This window comes from Aedes aegypti, chromosome 2, assembly GCF_002204515.2.
Source record: "Aedes aegypti strain LVP_AGWG chromosome 2, AaegL5.0 Primary Assembly, whole genome shotgun sequence".
NCBI classification, from domain to species: Eukaryota; Metazoa; Arthropoda; class Insecta; order Diptera; family Culicidae; genus Aedes; species Aedes aegypti.
Genome location: NC_035108.1, coordinates 334317691 through 334334267, shown reverse-complemented (window position 1 = coordinate 334334267; position 16577 = coordinate 334317691). Strand labels below are relative to the sequence as shown.

Sequence of the window (16577 nt, the reverse complement as noted above, 5' to 3'; positions counted from 1 at the left end):
GGAATTGAACTCTCATGTCGTGGTTTCTGTTAGGCTTCTTTTTGTTTTCGTTATTGATGTAAGGACTTTGGTTCATAATTTCCATGCAAGTGGTCTCTAAAGTCTTATTTTCAAGACGATATGTCGCTACCAGCCCTGATTTCCCCAAGATATTATCTAAGAACATAATACAAAACGCTGTCCAGAGAAATATTTTGAATACGTCGCTGATGTTCAAAAATATAAATTCCATTTTAAGGGAAAGGCTATTTTTTTCCTTAAGATAGAATAGACTATTTTCTATACCTGGCTTAGATAATTAAACGCACTTTCAGATCATTTGATAAACATTCTTGTTTTTCATGGAAACTAAATAAATATCACCATTTTTTGTTGCTTAGAACAATACAGATATATTTTTACTGAAGAATACAAAATTTACTAAATTTATCAATAGAGTTTTTTCAGAGATACTTATCTTTGACAATAAATTTTTAGTCATCTAAAATTAACTATTCATCAATCATTTATGTATTTTGGAGAATTTCTTCAACCTGAAATTATTTTTTTAAACCGTGGAAAAACCTGGAAATATCATGGAATTTCATTTCTGTAAATGAGTAGACACTGTTTCATTATTTTTTATTTGGCTTTACATAATTTATCTTGATAAAACCTCGCCAACAATATTTCGCCAATTCACTCGGTTCATGGCCGCTTCTCTCCATCCTCGACTGCGACCCACGCTCTCCAGGTCCTGGTGCACCTGGTCAATCCACCTAGCTCGCTGCGCCCCACGTCTTCTTGTTCCGACCGGATTCGTAGCGAACATCATCTTTACAGGGTTGTTGTCGGCATTATTACAACATGCCCTGCCCAGCGTATCCTTCCAGCTTTAGCTACCTTCACGATACTGGGTTCGCCGTAGAGTTGAGTGAGCTCATGGTTCATCCTTCGCCGCCATACGCCGTTCTCCTGCACGCCGCTGAAGATCGTCCTTGGCACTCGGCGTTCGAAACCCCCAAGAGCTTGCAAGTCCTTCTCGAGCATAGTCCACGTCTCATGCCCATAGAGAACTACCGCTCTTATGAGCGTTTTGAACATCGTGCATTTGGTGCGGGGGTGAATCTTTCTTGACCGCAGTTTCTTCTGGAGCCCATAGTAGACACGACTTCCACTGATGATGCGACTTCGTATTTCCCGACTAACGTTGTTGTCAGCTGTCAACAAGGATCCGAGGTAGACGAACTCGTCCACCACCTCGAAGGTATCCCCGTCTATCGTAACACTGCTTCCTAGGCGGGCCCTGTCGCGCTCAGTTTCGCCTCAGTTACCAAAGTATGTAACCACCGAGATCTTGACGCTTCAAATCGGTTATTGGACATTGTGATTTGGTAAAATATAGGGCTCCAATTTTTTATTCATTACGTTTGTAATTTTCATAACGTATTGATGGGAATCTGGCGGATTTTTTTCCATTCCATCTAAAGGAAGATTGTAAGGAATGTGATATCGTTCTGCCTCAGTAAAGCTTCATGTTTCTTCTCTGTTTTATAAATTTTATTTATTCATGTGTTCAATTTACCTTATTCACACCAACTGCAGTCATCAGCTGTTGCTTTAGTCGCTTTCATAATACTAGAACTTGGTTTCAGTTACACTACTTTTCTAGTGTCTAAAGCAATGAAAAAGTAGTCGGTTTGGTTTTGCTTGCTGAACGTGTCCAAAAGAAGTGAGGTTAAGGGAAAAAATCAATACTATCATATTCAGTTTCATTAACTATATATTCATATGAATGAGATTATTCTCTAAATGGTACATATTTGAAAAATTGATTATCCATTCCCTCGATTCAACCTTTAGTTTGTCTGTTTTGTTTCAGTAATCATTTCGGCTTGACGAGTTAAAAATCGTCGAGTTATAAATACTTGTTACACAAATGTGGTACGAAAACCATGGGAAGCAAGAAAATTGTTCCAAGTTTGTCTGTTATGGAACGTATTTCAAGTCTTGTTGGGCATGGCATTCGTACAACAAAGTGTGCAACTCTAGTCGTAATAAGTGATTTGAAGTTAATTTTAACAGCGCTTTCGAAGTTTAATGCTATGCAGGAATGTTAAAAACGATCGCGTATCGGTTTCGATGTGACCTAATACTTGAAACAAGACTTACGCGATTCTCGATTAGTTGCTCTATTCGATCTCAGCGCATGGTTTGTACTTTATAGTTGTAGAAAGATAATTCGAAGATCGCGTTTTGGATTTTTAGTATTATAATTATAGAAAGATGGAACTCAGATGCCTTTCGGCTTGGTCATGGTTTTAAAGTGTCTGTGATGTCATTGAATGGTTTCTATAGCTTTATTTTTCTTAACTTAATAAAAGTATTGTACTACATACTAATTTATCTAATCGGTCTAGGAAGTGTTGTAAAATAAATGATAAATTTGTGCTAAAACTTATGAAAATAGATAATTCTACGTTTTTTACAATGATTCCCGAAAAAAAAAGTTCGCTAGTTAAAGCAGTTGCATCCTAAGGTTTTCAAAAGCCACTGTCGTGATTTCTTCTTGCCTTAAATGTTACAGACCCTTCAAACATTCACATGTCTGTTTTTGTTGGTGAAATAGTGATTCTGTTACAATTTACTCCTACAAAATTCGTTATCTATAGTCAGTGTTTTTTTTTCATTCTTTCAAAAGAGTACAGTTCTGTTGGGCTACTTTTAGTTAGTGAAGGTGTTCCTAAAAGGGTGATTTGCTTTACTCATGTATTTGTCTTTGTTTTAAATTTGGTTTGGTTCTACTAGACCTCTCAGTATCAATCTAATTTCATAGGCGGGTCGTTCTATTGTAGCAGCTAAAGGAAGAAAAGAAAATGAATGAAACAAGAAAAGAAGAAAACGAGAAAATGTTCGATTTACTAACTAGTTCAAATGTTGTTGGGCGACTCAGTGGGACACATACCACGATGGACGGGATAGCAAACAGAAGAAGTTGGCAGGAAATGCAAAAGCAACTACGGATTCTAGGGAGGTTATGTGTGGCAAGTGGTACGTCAGCGATAATCTGCTCCCGATCATTTTTTTAGAAGATTGATGTTGGTATAATGGGACAAGCACTACCTACATACTGAGCTTGAGAGCAAGGGCCGGAAATGTTGAATAGAACTTAAGTAAGATTGCTGGGTCTCTAAGGAGATCTAAAAAAGCTTGTGAATTTAGAATCTGTATCACCAAATCGGTTTAGTTGTCCATAAATACCATAGAAGGTAAATTAATAAATGAAATAATTTCTAGATCTATCTATGCGATTTACTGTTAAGGTTTAATTTGTTTCATTTAATATAACTTTGGTTAGCTGAATTCGGATTCATGGATTTATAGGATAAAGTAGAGAAACGTACCTCTCGTTAATTGAATATTTTCGTACATTTGACCTATATAAATAACTAGATTCATAAGAAGGAACATAGGAACATGCAGTATACATTGGAATCCGTAATTAAGTTGACAGACTTTTTTAAAAATGTTATTTTTTATATCGAATGATTTCATTAGTTGGAACTAGATGGAAGCTGATGAAACCGATTGCGGAAAAATTGTTATGTGATATGAAACAATGCTAACACCCGTAGAAACGATCTGATGGAAGATGCATTCAAAAATATCGTTTGAAAACAAGTTTTTCTAAATATTTACTTGCAACTGCTAACTACTATCGAACATGAATGCATCATAAGAATCATTGCGTGTTAATTGGTTTCAGAAAGTTGAAATGCTTGTGGACGGACGTAAGGCTACAAAAAGGTGGTAGCAACACTACGACAAACATCTGAACAATACTGGTAGTCAGAATCTGGGAGACAGACCAGGATGATCTATACGGCGCACTACTTCCGACATTCGGTATAACGTATAGGGAAGGCTGCGCTAGTAAAAAAGCGGAAGAAGTTATTCGGTTTAGTGCTAGAAGAGGTATAACGCGACGATAGTACACGGTGTAGTTTTGACAGTTCACGTTCTCTAGAATTCTTTATAAAGCGTGTAATAGCTATGGATAATAATGAACAATGAGTGAGCCTAAAACTTTCGGCGATGACCAATTCGCGTTGAAGCCGAACGCTGCGGCTCAACATCGAGTGACTATGGGACTCAGAAGTAGTCCAAAATTACGCGTAGTAGTTGGATGTGACTTTACCAACGGAAGAGCAGGTTGGCGCCGCTACTCCTGAAGATGGCTGGAGGCACATACGATCCGCCATATGTAGCACCGCAACAGCAGCACTAGGTGAGGTGGTCGAAAGGTGGCGGTAGCACTACGACGAGCACCTTAATGGCGATGTGACCAGTAGCGAAGGTGGCACGGAAGTAACTTTGGGAGCACGCGTGGAGGACGAAAGACTCCCGCCTCCAGATCTCCATGAGGTTGAAACGGAGATTGGACGGCTGAAAAATAACAAAGCCACTGAGGTGGAGCAACTACCGAGCGAGCTGCTAGAATACGGTGGTGATGCACTGGCAAGAGCGCTGCACTGGGTTATTTCCAAGATTTGGAAGGAGGAAATATTACCGAAAGAGTGGATGGAAGGTGTCGTCACATGTCCCATCTATAAAAAGGGCGAACAGTTGGATTGCGCCAATTATCGTGCTATCACAATTTCAACAGCTGTCTACAAGGTACTTTCCCAAATTTTATGTCGCCGTCTACATCAATTGCTAGAGAGTTCGTTGGGTAATATCAGGCAGGATTTATAGGCAAACGAGCTACAACGGACCGGATATTCGCCATCCACCAGGTGTTGCAGAAATGCCGCGAATACAATGTACCCGCACATCATTTGTTTATTGATATTAAATCCGCCCATGCTACAATCAATCGTGATCAGCTATGGTAGATTATGCATGAATGCGGTTTTCCGGACAAACTAATAAGATTGATCAAGGCGACGATGGAGTGAGTTATTTGCGTAGTCCGAGTATCAGGGACACTTTCAAGACTCTTCGAATCTCACAGAGGGTTATAGAGCTTAGTGACATTTGAACTCACGAACATTCGTATACGCTCGGCATACAAAGTTTATTTTTGTTTTCCTCAACAAAACTTACACACACTTTCCAGACTAATCAAAATGCATATGGAAATGTTACCTAATTTTGAGACAGAGTGCATCTTGTTTTCCTCTAAGTTTCACAAACACTTCTACACTAGGGTACTTATACAATTGAGCGTGATAACCACTATGGCAAGGTGATGGCCTTTCGTGTTTACTGTTCAAAATTGCGTTAAAGCGTGTGTTAAGAAAAGCGGGGATAGACACGAGCTGGGAGGGAGAAACCAATACAAAATTTCTGTACGTCATAGTGAGCCGAGATTCCGCTGTCACGAACTGTCACTGTGAGCCCAGATCTCAAACATTGGACTAACATGAAAAAAGCGCGTAACTGATTAAAACACATTTTCGTATTTCTTCGAAAGTGATAAAAATCGAATGAAAATCAATTCATGCACATAACGCAAGTAATGTCACGTGAGCACCATTTTAGTGCATAGAAAACTGTGGCCCTTTTTTCATGTTTGTCAGGAAAGTTCGAAGGTGCACAACAAAAGGAAACTACCGATTTTCTCGAAGCCTGCCTTGATTCTTTTTGGCAAGCTGGAGTTATCTTGCAGTTCAAAATAAAGTTGTCTTATATTTCGTGTGTAGTATCGGTGCCTCCCTCTCAGGACACGAGTGGCACTCCGCAGAACTCTTCGATCGAGTAAAGTTCGCCATCGCACGAAGTTAACCATCTACAAGACGCTGAATAGTAAGGGTCTGTCCATTAACCACGTGGTTAAAATTTTCAGAAACCGCCACCCCCCACCCCCTCGGGGTCATTTGTCCATACAAAAAAAAAAAAATTACATGGACCGCGGTAATTAACTGCTTCTAGAGCTCTAGGACGAGAAGTGCAGTTCATTTTTTTTTTGTGTATTTCCATTCAAACGACAGTTTTTACGAAGTCCAGTCAATTTGTCTGCTTCGCTGATCACATGTACAATCAACTCTCCATAATTCTATATTGAATGGATAATTGAGTAGGGAAGAGAGTTATAGAACACAAAATTAATGCAACTGCAATTCAAGGCATCATTGAGTAAGCGTTGAAAATCAACTTTTAGTACAGTCAGGGCCGGATTTACAAATGTAGGGGCCTGGGGGCCATTATCTGGTGTAGGCCTTTTCCAAAAAAAAACACGTTTTAATACTTTACAATAGACTAGATATTTGTAATGTTTTTATAAGGTTTTCCTTATAAAAACCAGAGTCGAACTATATTAAAACGTTACTCGTTACTGTTTATAGGTTAAATTCAATGTTTTTGGGACTTATTCGTCAACAACAAAATTCGTTTGATGAGTACCTTAGCTGTTGAACAAGCAGATTTATTTAACAGTTTTGAGTTGAAGAAATTGGTGTAGGGCTGGTGGCAGATCTTTTTGTAGAGACTTCCCAACAAACATTTTCACGTAATTAGAGTTGAACCAACCAGTCTCAAACATATTTCAGCTGAATGAACTGTTATTCAGCCACTAATGTTTGTTGGGTAGGTTTCTATTTTAATGGAAGTCTCTGAATAGTCTTTATTTTTATGGAAGATCTCTGCTCTATTTTAATCAAAATTCTTTCTAGAGTCTCTTTTGCCCTCATCAGGATTGCAGTGGATCCTGATGCAAAATACTACGAGCTCAAAATAAAGAAATCTAAGACTTTAAGCAGGTTCTTTAAGAATTTCCTCTCACATGTCTCATGTAAAAACTTCAAGAATTAATTAAGTCCTATTACTTGATATGCAGATAAATAAATTGCATTAGAACCTAGTCTTGAACTTCGTTGAGAAAGCTTACGTTGTAGTTGGAAAAGTCATGTCAGAAAATCGTTATGAACTTAAGCAACAGGATGGCACACCACTTGTTTAATCAAAACATTTTTGAATCTTTCTTGATCTTCTTGCTCCTCGTAAAGTCAACAAAATCCCACTTTGAATGTTTAAATATTGTATTCTAGTAATTTTACATATTAGAGTGTATTTTCAAAAATTTCGCTCATTATTTCAGATTTATTGAAAAAAAAAAAAATCTTTCAAATCATATGATGCGTTTCCGAAAAGTATGTACTACTGCATCATTCGTGAAAGTTTAACAATAAATATTTCTGTCGAGATTTGTGGGGGCCCCTAAAATGTGGGGGCCCGGGGGCCATGGCCCCCTTGGACCCCCCGTTAATGCGGCCCTGAGTACGGTTCTATTATAAAGATACAATTACGAAGCTGTCAATGTTATGCGAAGAAAAACAGCGCAATCTACTGCTATGTGCACCGAAATAATGAAATTTTTTAAGAGATAACAATGTTTCGTGGAGGTAGCAAAACAGAGTTTGTGAGCAAAGGGTTCGTTCAAATATTACGTAACGCAAAATTTGTTAATTTTAGACCCCCTCCCACCCCCACGTAACAGCTTTTGTATGGAAAATTTAAAATTTTTGTTTGAACCGTAACACTACGGTAGACCCCCTCCCACCCCCTATTGCGTTACGTAATATTTGAACGAACCCAAAATAAAAATCGGCGACGATGGATATCCTGAGGAACCTCCAACGCTAGATACGGCCAAGGAGACGAACAACAAGGTTGCTGAAAATTAAGAGCTTCTGGTTGTGCTTCGTGAACACGGACAGTAGGAACTTTAGGTACCCCATGCTCGAATAAGAGACCAAAAAAGGACTAAAAATAGGAATTAAACAAAGACCAAACAGGGACCAGGAAATATTTTCAAGTATTATTGAAGATTTCCCAAACAATCCGACCAGATATCTCTTAGAGGTTATTTCTAAAAATTCGTTTTTATTAAATTATTTAATATTTATTTATCTATTTAACTCTTACGATAGTTCGTGATATTCTCCAGAATTTTGAACAGAAAATAATTTAAAAACTTGCATAGTTTCCTTCATAAGTTAATTTAACTCTTTAACATAAGTTAATTTAAATATTCTTCCGGAAATTTCTCAAGGACAGGAATTCACTCTAGGATTTCATCCAACATTGTCTTTCAGTTATGTTTAGAATTTAAACCGTCATTTCTCTGAGAATATCATCAGGAATTACTACAGAGATTCACCACTTGAGACTCCCCTAAAAATTTCAGCCATAAATTTCTCAAACTCCAGCAAAATTTGTCCAATATTTTTTGAAAAAAAAAAACCAACTAAACCCTGGATAATATCCTGCAAGCAACTCCAAAGGAACTTTTAGATCCTTAGGAAGTATTGGATAATCCTCCAGAAAAATAGCCTCCAATTTTTTGAAGACGGGGTTGGTGGTCTGATGGCTACCGCTTCTGCTTCATAAGCAGAAGGTCATGGGTTCAATCCCAGGCCCGTCCCTTTCCTCGTACTTTGTAGTTGTATATCTCTCACTTGCTTCTATCTTCCATTCTAAATCTATCACACTCAAACTATTCGTTCATAGCAAACGCTAGAACCAGAGATGGAAAAGAAACCGTTTCCCTAACGCTTCCATTCTTCCACGCGCACACCTTTCCTTACGCCTGATTCATAGGCAGTCTGATAACCACAAAAGCAAACCTCTCTGCAATGCCTTTCTCCCAATCCAAATACTCCCGCATGAATTGGCGTAGATGCAGTGGTATATACGGTCTACGTGGGAGTCAGTATAATGCATCATCAATTCCTCCCCCTTCCCTACATTGGTCTGCATTCTGACGTGGCAGGCACCATTGTCGTCTAAAAATAGAAGATCACCAGCACTTATACACTGAGGATGCCTGTTAGTCCCAAGCAGTCATTCGGTTGGTTCCTTGTGTAAGTGCAGCTGATCTGGCGATACTGGAGTAGCATCCACGGGCGGCCAATCAAGCTCAAGCTCAAGCTCAGAAAAATAGCCTCCAATTTTTTGAAATTTCTAAACGAAGCGCTAGAGCTCATACTCATAATAAGTTCACACATTTCCTTGAGGGATTCCTAAGATAGAGTCCATCAACATTTGTTATCAGGGTTCTGAATTTTCGTATCAATGATGCGAAATCTACGATTTTTCGCACGTAAGGAGAATTCATTAATGCTTTTTTCGCTTCCTCACGTGAACATCTTTTATCTCTCACACTAATTTTCCCTGGAGCTACGATGGTGGATAACCGAAAATCACTCCGGGGATAATATATTTTTCACTCCATCATATTTTCGTTCACCAACCGCTCCCGAGAATTATCACTATGTGGATAATAAACCTAGAACATTGCTAAAAACAACCGCGATGCGTGCACGCTAACCATACTACCACACCAACTTGACGAAAGGAGTGGTTAATTTGGTGCATAAAAGCAACTGCTGCTTGTGGCGATGCATACAGGAAAAGTTCTCCATGGATCGGAGAGAGAGAAAACAAACTTCTCACAGCTGCGGAAATGTGCAATTATCTATTTTCGCTTTGTTTTGTGGACGGATAAAATCGCAAGGCAGCTAATCGCTGAAAATTGCTGTGAGGGATAAATCCATTATCGTGAGAGTGAGTGAGAATTCGGAAGCTTGTTTGTTATAAATACTTTCCAAATTTCTGTAACCATGCCTAGAATAGTTCACTGGACCATACCTCTAAGGAAACCGTCAGAAATTATCCCAGAAAATGTCTTGAAATTCCTTAATAAACTCATCCAGGATTTGTTGTTAGTTTTTCATCGGTTATGTGATCTTCTTCTTCTTTCTGGCGTTACGTCCCAACTGGGACAGAGCCTGCTTCTCAGCTTAGTGTTCTTATGAGCACTTCCACAGTTATTAACTGAGAGCTTACTATGCCAATGACCATTTTTGCATGCGTATATCGTGTGGCAGGTACGATGATACTTTATGCCCTGGGAAGTCGAGAAAATTTCCCCCCTATGGATTGTTTCAGGAATACTGTCGATGATTATTTATGAAATTGTTTCAAGAATTTCTTTCAAATTTCATCAAAGATAAGATATGTTTCTTCGACATGTTCAAGAATAGTGTAAAGAATTACTTCAACACGGAGGATTTTTTTGAGATATCTTACTAAATATATCTGAGGATTTCCCCAAAAGTTCTCTCTGAGAAACTTATAAAAATACTTTAAATATTTTCTTTTTTTCTGCTATAGTTTCTAAGATGCTTTCAGAATTAACACCAATTAACACTCTAAGAATAGAAAAATACTCTAGATTACCAAATTTCTTACAGACATGCGTATAAGAACTTCTTTTCAAATTTCTTTAGAAACTCCCTAACCTCTCCTTCAAATTCAACTGACCATAATATAAAAGATTCCTCCAGAATATTATCCAAGGATTACTACAAAAACTTCACCAAGAATTTCTCAAAACCCCATTTTGAAAAAAAACAATGCTTGCCAAAAAAAACACCATGATTTTTTCTAAAATATTTTTAAAATTTTTAGGAAGGAATTTACAAAGTAATATCTAATAAGTTTAACTGAAACGATTTATACAAAAAGTGATCTTTGGAGTTCACTGCTTAAGTACAATCCGAACTACTAGTTGCTTGGGTAATGTACCCTTGGAAGAGTTTCTGTTTCAGAATTTGGAGGAGTTGTAGAGAAGTCACAGGAATAATACCTGAAGAAATCAATGCGGGATGTTATAGATAAATTTTGAATGCAATTAAAACATAACACTTTAGGTACTTCCGATTAAATTCTTTAAACTCTTGGAAGTTTACAAAATTCTGAAATATCTAAATCAATTTTTGCTGAAGAAATTTCAATTATTTGAAAATTTCTGAAAACTTCCTTGAAGAAGCCAAATCAGCATTTCTTGCGGCTTTCCCATGCTCCCTCTTTGGCTACGCCCTTGGACATTTATGTTATAATCGGAGGAATTACAGGAATAGATCTGTAGTATTTTATAATATAGTTGTAAGTTTATTTAAGAACTTTGTAAGAATCCATGGATGATTACCTTGAGAAAGTACTTAATTACTTTAAAAAACACTGCAAGAGTGAATCCTGGATAAAATGCCGGTGAAAATCCTAAAGAAATCTCTATAGGAATGTCCTGGAGAAACTCTTTGAGGAATCCCTGGTCGGTTTTATTGAGGAATTCAAGTGTAAAATAGAGTTTGTGGATTAATCACTATAGGAATTTCAGGGAGAATCCATAGAGAAATCCTCGAAGTAATCCCTATGAACATGGCTGGAAGAATTATAATCACCATGCGAATTTTTCGGGGACTTCTTGTAGAACTTCCTGGTATAATTTTTGAAAGAATTTTGATCAACCCTTATAGGGTTATCTCCCTGTAAAGTAAACTTTGTGATCTTTCCAGGGAGAATTTCTGTAGGAATATTTGAAAGAAATCCTTTAACAACAACTGTTGAAATCGGTTGAATTTTTGGAGTGGGTTCGAATCCCACTGGTCGAGGATCTTTTCGTAAAGGAAATTTTTTCGATTCCCAGGGCAAAGAAGTATCTTCGTATCTGCCACACGATATACACAAGCAAAAATGGTTAATCGGCAAAGAAAGCTCTCAGTTAATAACTGTGGAAGTGCTCATAAGAACACTAATCTATGAAGCAGGCTTTGTCCCAATTGGGACGTAACGCCAGAAAGAAGAAGATCTGTGTGAATTATGAAGGAATTCTAAGAATCACTTGTTATACCATGACCCCACAGTTATGGATCAAATAGTGTGGAGTCCAACCTATAAAATTCAATAAAATGACATAGAAAACGTAAAATTGTAATTTAAAAGCACGAATTGAATCGTTTCAAATTTGAACTTCGATTAGCAAACTGTTTTGAGTGCAATATTTACATAGGATTGCATAAGAATTAAAAATTGTATCGATTTCTGAAAACCATATTATGGATCAAATTTTATATTATGGATCAAATTGTGACATATTACGGATCAGTGCGCAAAATCAAGAGATTTTCAACTCAATGCATCTGTAATACAGATATTTATTTTGATTTTCGTGTTTCCAAATTCTCGTTAGAATTTTTTATATGTAAAAAATAGCCAAAAAACACAAATTTGACTTGAGGCACCTCCTTATCTTCTCCAAATTGGATGAAATCTGTAATACAGGTATTTATTTTGATTTTCGTGTTTCCAAATTCTCGTTAGAATTTTTTATATGTAAAAAATAGCCAAAAAACACAAATTTGACTTGAGGCACCTCCTTATCTTCTCCAAATTGGATGAAAATTTGTCTGGTAGTTTGTTTAAGTATTGCAACTAGGACTTGGCGGTGACTGGTTAAATCCCAGACATTTTGATTTTTGTGAAACTGTCTAATCTGTATTGCATGATTTGACGAAAGTTAACAATGTGTCACATATTACTGCAAAAAATAGCAGTATTAAAGCTGGAAACAAGGGTAAAATGCCCTTTTTATTGAGATGCTGCATTGTAGTAACTGAGACATGAACTGTTTTCGCTCCACGCCAAGTTCTCCACCCATTTTTGTCCGCTAAAAAATGAAATTTACAAACCTTGATGTTTTATTAGTTTTATCCTTAGTGCTATTGTCTGAAAATGTCGAATCCAATGCTTAAAATGGTAGAAATCTACATTCTTGGGAAGTGATCAATAACCGTGGTAAACAATCATTTCCGGGTCCATATTATGGATCACTAGTTAGAAGTGCTAATATTCGGTTTTTAGAATCAACAATCAAGAAAAATGTGTTCCAAAGATGAATTCATACTAAATCGAAGCGAACGAGCATGTTTTATGCTATAACATTTGAATTTTACCACCTGTGGGAGCTTATGAATGCTGACGGCACTTCTTACAGAAAACGACCATATAATGATAGATGTGTGGTACCAACTAAACATTTGTCAAAAAGACCGTTATTTAGCGGTTGAATGTTGTGCTTAACATTACAAATGGTAGAAGACAAATAGTATAACATGGGAAAAATATGTTTTACATCAACGTTTATGTTTTGAGCGAGTTATCCGATGTTGAACGCCAAAGTGATCCGTTACTGTGGGTGATCCGTAACTGTGTGGGCATGGTATAACTGGAGAAATTTCAGGGCGAATACCTGGGATAATTACTATAACATCTATAGAGGAATTTTAGTATGAATCTCTTTGAATGTACTTTTTTCCTGTATAAAATTTAGAATTCTTCAAGATTTTTTTTAGCATTTAGGAATTCCTGTAGAAACTATGGAATATAAATTTAATAGACAATTTTGCCTAGAAGCAAACTTCAGAGCCATTGCTTTAAAAATGAAGAATTGCAACCATGTCTCTAAATAGATACCTGCTACCAGTCTTGCACAGTGTGCATGATAGCTAAGAATTCCTAGAAAGCAGCAACAGTTCTGACTAAAGTATTCGTGTAGAATAAACAGATCTTTTTAATTTATGTAAATCGGAAAAGTAATCTTCCGCATTTCCTAGGGTAGTAGCATCGTTCGAAAGAGATGGTAGTTCAAACCGATAGGTAATGTGAAAAAGATAGAGATGACATTTAATAAAGAGATAAAAATGGTAACATCAGGAGCAACAGAGACAAAGGTGGCACGCACACGCATCACGACACCGAAAGAAAACCGCTAATAGTACTCATAGGCATTTTTCCGCAGGAGTTGCATATATATGTCACTACCATACCTTTCTAGTAGTCTTCGTTTCAGTTCTGGCGGGTACGTCACGTAGATGTAGTGCTCGCTTTGGCCCAGCTCGCTGAACTCGCCGGTTCCGGCCATGGTTGTTCCGGCAATTGCTGCTCCATCGGACGGGACAGCGTTGGATCCACCACTTCCGGCAGCATACCCGTAGCCGCCTTCGTCCCCGTACGGTACCTGTGCGGCATGGATCTGGGGCGTATGTTGAAGATCCGTCCCACTTGATACGCCCACAGGCGTCACGTTCATAGTCGACATCTGGCCTAGACTGTTGAGGCTGGTAGCCGAGTGACCACCGTCTGCCAAATGGTAGATGCTGGCCTGTGGCTGTAGATAGTGCCTTCCATGCGTTGGACTCGGATGAGCCGTTATCTGGTTACTCGTCATTGGACTATGGTCTTCACTGTTCGTTTCATTTCAAGTTACACCAACACGAACACATAGAACATAACACACACAAGTGAAAAATGTACCAATTGTGGAATAGAAGACATGGAAAGAAAAAACGTTCAAATACTATCAAGACGATTCCAAAGATCATAGTTGAAATAAAAATATGATCGTTTGCATAGCTTGCTTTTGCCGCAACACTTACTCAAACAATATCCATATGATATAGTAGCACAAGCATACGCCCAACGATAGGACCATCACCAGGACGAACACTAGTCCCCAAGGGAATGGCCGCTGATCAAGAGGCCCATCTTCCCAGTACCTCTCACAGGTCAGGTACCAACACACGGCTCGATTCATCTCCTCCTCCATGCTCTTGAAGTCCTCCAAGGACAGCTGAACCAGCAGCCCAACAATACAGTCTCGAACGAGTATTTCACATCGCGTTTTCAGTTGATCCAACTCCTCTGCCTTGCAGTTGGCTTTCATTCGTTGCATCTCCGATAGCTTTTGCTGCTTGCGATCAACGGGCGGTAGCGAAGAATCCACCAGATTCTGCTCACATTGCGAAGTCGCATTGCTATCGTTTTCGTTCTCCTCATCTTCATCGTCGTCGTCATCTTCGTCATCGTCGTCATCTTCATCATCAATTTCCACCCCATGATCATCTGAAAAGAATGAATGCAACAATGGCCACCGAAAGATACCAGTCACATTACCATCACTCCCCGAGTGCTCTCTCACACGTGACTTTCGTTTGTCGGCGGGGACTTCACAGTTGGACAGGCCTTTTGTACTCAATGCCGACATTGGAGACTTCCGTTCGTTCAGAATGTCATTCTTTATCGTTTGTAAGATCTTTGGAAGCAGAGATTTCCTAGAATTCAAAAAATGTCTTAATCTTCTATGTTCCACTCTCATTTCGTAACTCATTCAATCTAACCTTGCTGGCACCTTCGCCAAATCCCTTGGACCGGCGGTAGATAGGGCCGTCCGGTAGGCAGTTGCTTCGTTCCACACCTCGATATCCGTGGACATCATGTTGGGATCGCCTCCAAAGGATAACGTGGCATCCTTGGCGATCAGCACCTCGCAACGCATCATGTCGCAGTAGTCCGCCAGACAGACGGCGTCCTCCGCCATGTTGATATTGCTTTTGTGACGGTTTTCAAAGTGCATATCGAGGTGTTTCTCTTCGAAGAAACTCTTACCACACAGACCGCAGGTCCATTGGCTCGGGCGGTTTTGCTTTTTGGCTGCCTGCTGTGGCCCGAAGATGTCGCGCAACGGATGAAACGGACATTCCAGTGGTAACGTGACCTGGTACTTCTCCAGGATGGGCAACCATTTGGACTGGACTATTTTGCGCACCACTCGGGAACTGTCGCGGGAGCAGGATATTTTGAACACGCTCGGCCCAGGCCATGGGATGATCGATAGGAAGCAGATTACTATCACCTGCGAGAAACAGAAAATAATTGGAATAATTTTTAGTTATGTGATAACGAGAATATGTACTTATATAAATGCAGTGAGTCTTTGAACATTGTTTGTAAATCACCACGTTCCGGTTTTCAGTTTTCTAAACAAATTCTCTTACGACTCACCCTAAGTTGGCTTTTTACTCATTATCGATCAACTTTCGACTCACTCTGAATTTCGTGTCCACTCTAATCCCGACATAATCTATATACTCACTCTCAAAGATTTTCGACAAATTCTCGAATGTCTCTACTACTAGACTCACTATCGGGGGTGGGACGTTTCGTATAAGGCCGTTTTGCATAAGGACGTTTGGCATAATGGACATTTGGAATAGTGGGGATTATATGCCTTCTTTTAAATGCTACATGTTCTTGTATGAAACTGCTTTATGCGAAACGTCCTTATGCGAAATGGGTCACCCCCCCACTATCATCTTACTCTCAACAAAACGACGCGCCGAAGTCGATTCGCTTCCGAAACATATTATATTCATTTTTTATTCATTCTTGAATCATCTGCGAATGTTCGTTTTAACTTTAAACACTTTCGTAAGGATTTTTCTTTCTATAAATTCTCTAGGGTGATTTGCTAGTATCCATCGTATTAAGCATTGATCAATGAGAACTGCAATTTTCTCAGTATTGCAGCTATTGATGCTGATACAAACCGATGCCAAACTATTCTTTCTCAAAACGGCTTTAGCATTGTACAATAAGATTTTAATAAATCTTGATCTCTTTTTGGAAATAATGCAAAGAAAATGCATATTGCCGTATTCTCAATCTGTCGTATCGTTTTGATTTCTGTCGCAATCAGTTTCCAGATTCGGCTCACTGTGATACATTGAGTGGTCAAAACACAACATATCAACGCTATAATAAAATGTTTTACTAGAATATATAGATCTACGGGCATCTATCTCCATTCCTTCAGCATGATGGAATATACTAATTTCCTTAAAAATGCATTGTTCGTCATCAAAACTCAGCCCAAACATATGAACACAATTCCTTTTGACCGTACAATTATGACATTT

General features: G+C 38.5%; 1 protein-coding gene across 2 annotated transcripts in view; it reads right to left on the bottom strand.

Annotated features, from left to right (window-relative positions):
- Positions 1-1761: 1761 nt before the first annotated feature.
- LOC5577127 overlaps positions 1762-16577 on the bottom strand; it is a 74222-nt gene continuing 59406 nt past the window's right edge. For both annotated transcript variants that reach the window (XM_021845992.1, XM_021845991.1), the window contains exons 2-6: positions 15000-15514; positions 14776-14933; positions 14259-14724; positions 13650-14066; positions 1762-2837 (exon numbers count right to left, since the gene is read on the bottom strand). In XM_021845992.1, the coding sequence (XP_021701684.1) occupies positions 2810-2837; positions 13650-14066; positions 14259-14724; positions 14776-14933; positions 15000-15514 (1584 nt within the window). In that variant the 3' untranslated portion in view covers positions 1762-2809. The remainder of the gene's footprint in view (positions 2838-13649; positions 14067-14258; positions 14725-14775; positions 14934-14999; positions 15515-16577) is intronic.